Source organism: Babylonia areolata, chromosome 10, assembly GCF_041734735.1.
Source record: "Babylonia areolata isolate BAREFJ2019XMU chromosome 10, ASM4173473v1, whole genome shotgun sequence".
Taxonomy (NCBI): Eukaryota; Metazoa; Mollusca; class Gastropoda; order Neogastropoda; family Buccinidae; genus Babylonia; species Babylonia areolata.
This window is the reverse complement of record NC_134885.1, coordinates 26,200,524-26,208,382: the sequence shown is the minus strand read 5'-3', so window position 1 is coordinate 26,208,382 and position 7,859 is coordinate 26,200,524. Positions and strand designations below refer to the sequence as shown.

General features: G+C 39.6%; 1 protein-coding gene across 1 annotated transcript in view; it reads right to left on the bottom strand.

Annotated features, from left to right (window-relative positions):
- Window positions 1–4,727: 4,727 nt before the first annotated feature.
- LOC143286523 (uncharacterized) overlaps window positions 4,728–7,859 on the bottom strand; it is a 6,964-nt gene continuing 3,832 nt past the window's right edge. Inside the window, exon 2 of the mRNA XM_076594116.1 lies at window positions 4,728–7,590. Coding sequence (XP_076450231.1) covers window positions 5,383–7,590 — 2,208 coding nt within the window. The 3' untranslated portion in view covers window positions 4,728–5,382. The remainder of the gene's footprint in view (window positions 7,591–7,859) is intronic.

The following is a 7,859-nucleotide window of genomic DNA, read 5'->3' as shown; positions in this document are numbered from 1 at the left end:
ACTCTCCCTTGGGTGTGTCAAGAACAGCCACTGATTTTAATTCTGAGTGCCATTTCTAATTCCCAACCTTTCCCCAACCTCCCCAAAATCTTCAGTATAATAAAATGGAGAAGTTGCACCTGGTATTTTTTTTTTTTTTTTTTTTTTAATCAGCATCCTCTGTTTAACTGCCTATAGTAATACTGATCCAACACAAGCTGATCTTTGTGTAATGCGATCATCAACACATGTGTAATTTAAATGCCTGAGTGTATGTGTGCAAACAAGTGCACATTATGTGCATGTGCTTATGTGTGTACATGATGCATGTGTTGACATTAGTTGTACTGTCCAACAAGTATCCTTTGTTCCCTTTGTCCTTTTTGCATTTGAAGCGGTAAACATCAATAATTTCTGGTTAATACACAGCCTGACTATAATCTAAAGTAAAAGAAAAAAAGACATATTTCAAAAGGAAACAAACAAAAGAAAAAAGAAAAAAAAAAAGGGTGGGGGGATGGGGGGTGGGTGTGGGGGGAGGGGGGGATGGGGGGCGGAGGGGAAAAATGACAAGCCATTATTTTCCAATGTCAAGGTGGCGTGTTAACATGTTGTCATGTCCACCAGACACTCAATGTCCCCACAACAATTGAATGACAACCTGCATTTGACACGTACTGGTAAAAACAAAGCCTGCTAATTCATAAAGAAGCAGGTTATAGTCAGACAAGCTGACAACACACCCCAAAGACCCACAAACAACATGAAGAAGATGATCCCACTCTACAGTCTTACACTGGATCACGGAATCAAATCTCTATAAATCAAATAATTTGTACATAAAATGTATTATTATAAGATTAAAAGAGGAGAAAAAAAAACAGGGAGACAAATGGAGACAGTGACAAAGGTTATAAAACAATCAGATGTTCTTCGCGATAACAAAAAAAAGAAAAAAAAGAAAAAAAAAGAAAAAAAGTTGGTAACTCATATTAATGTAAATTAACCCCAGACAGATTCTATTTAAATCATTGCCAATTGAAATGACAAAACAAAGCAAAACAAGAATCAAAACAAAGAAAGAAAAAAGTATGAACGAAAACTTAAAAAACAACAACCAAACAAACAAACTGTGAGCACAGTTATACTGTAAACTGTGTCGATCTTGAAGTAAATACAGCAATGATCCAACTGACCCATCCATCTGACTTTCTGTGGATCAATATCAACTTGAAGCTTTCTGCAGTTTCTTGCTATTTCATCAATGGAGGTGACTTTAAGCACTGAGTGCCCAGAGATCAGTTTTAGTTCAGTGACACATTTCTCTCTCTCTCTCTCTCCCTCATGAACAAACATATGATTTTGCCACACAAAGTACATCACTTTCAGACATATCTGCAAAGTAGTAACTTCAACCATTAAATCAGTTATATACTAAAAAATTAAGTTGCTCTAACTAACTGAATTTTGCAAATCTATTTAAAAAAAAATTCATCCACTTTAATTAATGTGTCCATGAAGTTTACAATGCTCACATCCAGTTGAAACAAATGGGTACCGAAGTTCTTGATGTTGTTATAGGCAGAAAAAATATTATAACTCTCAGACCCTGTTATTGCAGGAACATTACTTATACAAACATAATCTATGTATTAAAAAATCAATTTCAAAAACCACTTTAAACCGCTAGAAGTTATTCCCATTTTCAAGAATGGTGATTGATGTGAACCATAAAAATTCTGCAGGCCAATCTCTGCTTTGTCAGTTCTATGTAAACCTATTGAATACCATATCAATAAACACATTCTGGACCATTTTAATTATTTCAAACTGTTTCATCCAAACCAGTCTGGTTTTAGAGCTCATCACTCATGTCACACCACATTTGGTAAAATTCAGTATGGCTTACCAATATAAATGACAATGAAATCACTGAAGCTCTTTTTAATTTTGTTATGGTCTTTGATGTTATTGTTCATTCTCTTCCTTTATGAGAATTAAAGATTTATTGTTTATAATCTCTCAATACTTTACAACTCATCTTCCATCATTTCTCTCTGGCAGAAAACAAATTGTATCAGCTAACAGATCTGAATCTGCACTATTTCCCATTAATAACAGTGTTGGTCACCTAATTTCATGGCATGGTCCAAAATTGAACCCCTGCTGTAATGTAAACAAAATAATTGAACCCTGCTGTAATGTAAACAAAATGATAAGCAAAATCTTTCAGGGGAAAAAAAACAACCAAAACTTTGATAACTGATTTGATCAATGTGGGTTTGACCTTAAACCAACTCAGACATCTGGGGTTATATTTGCTTAATTTAATGTTCTTTGCACCCTGTGGCACAATACACCACCACCAGATATCTCCACTGTTGTATGTCTTGTGACGTCTTAATGTGCTTCCCCCAGCTATAACCTCCTCACATCTTTTCCATCAGTCTTCAAATCACAGCCACACAAAATACCAGATATGTAGACTTGTTTGCTAAAGATAAGCAAATATTGACAAAGTGACCAACTGAGGCCAATCTGAAACTGGCCAATCTGAAATTTAGCAAATCTACAAGAATACACATAATGGAATGGTCTGTTAGTGTAATCAAAATGAAAGTGGCTGCAGCATTCATGGAGAATGCTAACGTCCATATTCTAAATATATTTCTGTTTAATAATTACGATGTAATAATTAATTGCAATGTTTTTAAAAGCGAATATGTGAAATGCTTTTATTTGAGAACGTATGTTTATTACTCTTGTTTAATCAAGTTATCCGCGTGTGTGGGGTGGGTGTGTGGGTGGGGTGGGGTGGGGGTGCTGATTATCTGGTTGTGGTTTTCCGCAATTTCATCTTTATTCTTATGTTATCTGTCTATTATAATCAATGTGCAGTATAGTAGGCTATGTTTATAATTATATTCAAATAATGTTTCTTAATTCTTTCTGTTTTTACATTAAGAATACTAGTTATTACCTGCAGTGTGTGAATGTATGTATGAAACGATGTATGTGATATTTTTTACATTTGTATCTTCGTAATATTTGTAGGGGCTGTTGTTGGCTTTTACAGTTATGGTCCCCATGTTGTTTACTTGTCTATGTTGTGATAATGCACCTGACCAAATTTCTCCAGTTGGAGATAATAAAGTTATTCTTATCTTATCTTATCTTACAATTCCAATCAATAAACAGTTCCTAATCCTGTGAACAGAATGTCAGATTCTAAATTTAACAAACACGAGAAGCAAGGCCTTCATAACTTACTTGTGATACACACTAAGAAAAAGATTATAAAAAAAAGAAAATGAAATAAAATTCATTATTTTCTTTTAAATCGTTAAAATGTGTTCTGTATTTGATATTATAAATACTTCAGGTTTAAATAACAAAAAGAAAAAAAAACATACAAAAAAACCCTAAAGCAGATTCGAACCAAGCATGTTCGGGCAAGAGGAAACCGTCTCACACACATCGCTAACCTGCTTCTACGAATGATGTTCATAACAATATTAAATCATGTTGTTGCTTTTTTTAGCCTGATAAATCAGTTACAGTATTCGAAGTGATAATGCCATTTAAATCATGTTATTTTGGTATATCTCCAACATTTAAGAAATTCTTTACAGTCTGCAGTAAAGGAGAAGTTGTCATCACCTCAAACACACAGCAACATGTAGCTGTTTTCTTTAGATCTGTGGAGATCCGTTTTCGACAGGCGTAGTTACGCTCAGAAACTATGACATGGTCCATTCAATTTCTCTTTCATGTACATTCTACTTAAATCAGTATCCACTTTAAAATATTCATTAGCAGTAAACATGTCGATTATGTAGTTAGTGTCAGTACATGTGTTCTGTCCAGAATTCGTATTTCTTTTCTTTTAATTGTGAAAAAGAAAAAAACAAGATCTGCACAGACCAGCCAAGACAAGGCTGACCAGAACTCAGTGAAATGGTCGATTCAGGTTTTCTTTTATGTTCATTCTAGTTAATTCAGTGTCCATGTTAGAATAAAGAAGTTGATGGTGTGGTTAGTGTCAGTGTATGTGGTTTGTCCAGAATTTGTATAATTTCTTTTCTTTTTATTGCGAACAAGAAAAACAAGGTCATGCCGTCTTTTAACCAAGCATAGCCTACGTTCCGGAACCTGGGAAGTGCTGATATGGTGTTTTCAGATTCCCGAACAAACCTCAACGAAATAAACCGTTAATGATCCAGAAATACGGCTTAATTTGGGAGATTTGCAACCTATCATTGGTAAGACTATGATGATTCTTTTTCCTACTATGTTTAAACCAAATTTGGTAATGGCAGATAAAGTATTTCCAGAGAAAATGGCAATATTAAAGTTTACCACAAGCACACAGACATACATACACTGATACAGACACACACACACAAACACAGACAACCAAACACCTGGTTATAACACAGACTCACTTTGTCTACACTAGAGAGTAAAAAATCAACGAAAACAAGATGGCACCATTTCTTGATGTAAAATTTTCTTTTTTCAAACCAACAAAGACTGCACAAAGACCAATTTACACTGTGGATCACTGGATGTCATGATGTGTTTGTGAATGAGGTGTTATTCCATATCATTTTTTATCACTATGATTGTTGTTTGTTTGCTTTCTTTGGGGAGGGGGGGTGGGGTCTTTGCTTCAAAAATAGCATTTTTGTAGGGAAAAAAAAACCCTGTCATGATCTATTATGATTATGCATTTCATATTCAGTTCACTGAGCCCTGTGCCTGACCATTGCTCTGGCGTCAAAGTTTGTCTCATTAAAATGGTTTTCACATTCCTACATAATGCATAAACCACCAAGAAAGGGAACTAACTTCTGCAACATTTCTGGATGTGTCCACACATAATTAGGAGGAAAATCAGTTTATTTTCAGTGGTTTTTCCCCACATCCATATGGCATGAAAGCCTGCTGAGGCTGTAAACTTCCCAGGGTTGAATGGGTTAAACATTTTTATTTGGAGTCATATTTTGTGTGGTCTCTTAAACATGTTTTTCAAATCAAACAGTCCATGTATTGCTAGATCTTTCAGAGGATCACCACCCTGACATGGCTGGAGAGCAGAAGGGGGTGGAGTGGGTGGGAGGGGACTTATGTACCTAAGTGATCCAGACAGCTACGCTTGCTGGAGCCTTGTGGGAAGCTGACACCCTCACAGCAGAAAAATGAAAGAGAATGGTGATACCTTGAGGAAGCAAGCTAAGACAAACAAGATAGGCAGCATAGAAAATCTCTGGTGACAGCCTTACGTATGCCATAGGACGTAAAGAAGTAAATATATGAAGTATAACCACAAACACAAGAAAGAAGGAAAAGAATTACTGACTCCTAATTCAGCCACAAAGAGCTAACTGGGCTTTTCTAATTCTATTCAAAGACATTGACATCATCTCCCAGGCCAATCACTGCTTGGATGTCTTTCATAATGTCTCTCTCCTCAGCGTTGGACCCCGTCATTGGTGCCACAGAGCCACTGATTCCCAGGCCAAAGTCAGCCGTGTAGTTGCTGAAATGTTTGTTCACCACCCCTGTAAACTCTGGATTCTCCGCCTTCTCATCCTTACGCTCATGGATGAGAATGTGGCGCTGAAGAGTGGTCTTCCGAGCAAAGCCCTTCCCACAGATGTTGCACTGGTGAGGCTTTTCCGAGGAATGCACAATCATGTGGCGCCGCAGGTAGCTCTCGCGGAGGAAGCCCGTGCCGCAAACCTCGCATGTGTACGGTTTCTTGTTACTGTGGGTTTCCATGTGGGAGTTGAGATCAGAGCGGCGATAAAATCCCCTGTTGCAGCGCTCACAGCGGAACTTGTAGTCCCCGGCATGCTGGCTGAGGTGCTGAGTGTAGCGGTACTTGCGTGCAAACCCTTTGCCGCACTGGTCACAGTTGTAGGGGAGGTCCCCCGAGTGACAGAACATATGCTCTTTCAGTCGTTTCTTCTCCGTGTACGCTTTGCTGCACAGCTTGCACTTGAACGGTTTCTCCTGGGAATGGGAAAGGCTGTGACGATACAGCTCAAACTTGTCGCCGTACTGACGGCCACAGGTCTCACACACAAAGGGCTTGACACCCAGGTGAATCTTCTCATGCTTGTAGAGGGAGTCCTGACGTGTGAAGCTCTTGGTGCAAAAGGAACACTGATACGGTTTCTCCCCCGTGTGAATGCGAACATGGATCTCTAATGATTTCTTGAAAGCAAACTCTTTTGAACAGTAGCTGCACTTAAACTTTTTTTCACCATGTACTCTCATGTGCATGGTCAGATAGCTCCGCCTGAGAAACGTTTTCTTACATATCTGACATGTAAAGGTCTTGAGATTGCCACCACTTTTCAGCTTCAACTTTTTCTTTGGCAAAAAACGTGAATAGGGAATCTTTAACTTCAAGGAATTCTGAGAGCCACTGTCTGCTTGAGTGCCACCGTTGGCGTTTGTTGAGGATGAGGTAGACGTGGCTGCAGCTGACGAATGCTGAGCAAGTGCTGTTAAATCAGCTTTGATGTGGATGGACATGTGGCGACGAAGTTCTATGGAGTACATAAACTTCTGGCCACACTGGTAGCACTCCAGATCAGAAATTAAGCCCTTTTCATGCTGGGACAAATGATTCTTCAGAATGGGCAAATGAGAATAGGAACGCCCACATCGCCCACACCCGAATGGTCGCAACAGACCTTTTCGACATTTGTGCTGCTGAAAATCATCATCAGTGTAAAACAGTCGACGACACTGGTCACATTTGTGAGTGGGTCTTAATGTGCCATCAGACTGCAAGGCATTATCCTCTGGAGTCTCTTGCTCCTGATCATCATCTGCTTCTTCAGCGTCATGAGTTGTCATATGCCGGGAAAGATACCCTTCACTGGCAAAAGATTTCCCACACACATTGCACGGATACACCGAAAAATCCTTCGCTTCCTGCTTGATGTGGGTGGTGTCAATGTGAGTGTCAAGTTCATGCAGAGATGGAAACACAACCCCACACTGATCACAGGAAAAGGTATCGGTGTTGGGGACATCATCGTCCTGCTGCTCAGAGAACGGGTCTGATGAGAAAGACATTTTGTTGTACATGCCAGGCCAGTCCTCCTCATCCTCTCTCTCAACCTTGATCTGCAGAGCAGCAATGTCCGGCTTCATTTCTACTTCACCTTCCTGTGACAAGGCTTCGTCCTTTGGATCACCCCTATCCTCTGCATGCTGCACATCGTTACCATCGGTGACAGTGTCGGTGACATGGTGCTCCAAGGACTGAGACCCCCTCTCTCTCCTGGTGGGCTTCCTGAAGGACCTCCTGTTGATGCTGGAGCTGATGCTGTCAGAGCTGCCTCTCTGCCCAGCACTGTCTGCTCCGCAGTCTCTGATGGGAGCCACCTCCCCCATGCTGCCCTGACTGCTGGCATCGGGGGAGGCAGGGCTGGCCGGCGTGCAGGGAGATGCATCTTCAGGGTCTGCCTTCTTCAGCTTGAAGAGGATGTTCTCCAGCCGGCTCTTCTGCTTCTTGCCGTTCATGCCTGTCCCTGCAGAGGCCCTGCTGTCCTTGGACAGAGACACCACCAAGGGTCCAGCCGAATTGGCCTGCAGACAAGCATTGAGTTACAGTTTAAATTTGAAGGTTGTACTGCAATTTACACTTTCACATATATGAAAATAAAACTATTTATGTAAGCCTTCAAGTTTGTTTTTTTTCTTTTTCTGTGTGATTGATAATTTGATGTGCTTTTAATTTGGTATCTGATTTTTATATAAATAATGTACATAGTTCTTACCTGAAGTCCCTCATTCCCTCCTGCCCCTTTGCTTCTAGTTCTATTTTCATATAACTTATCAACTTAAGTGTGGTGCAT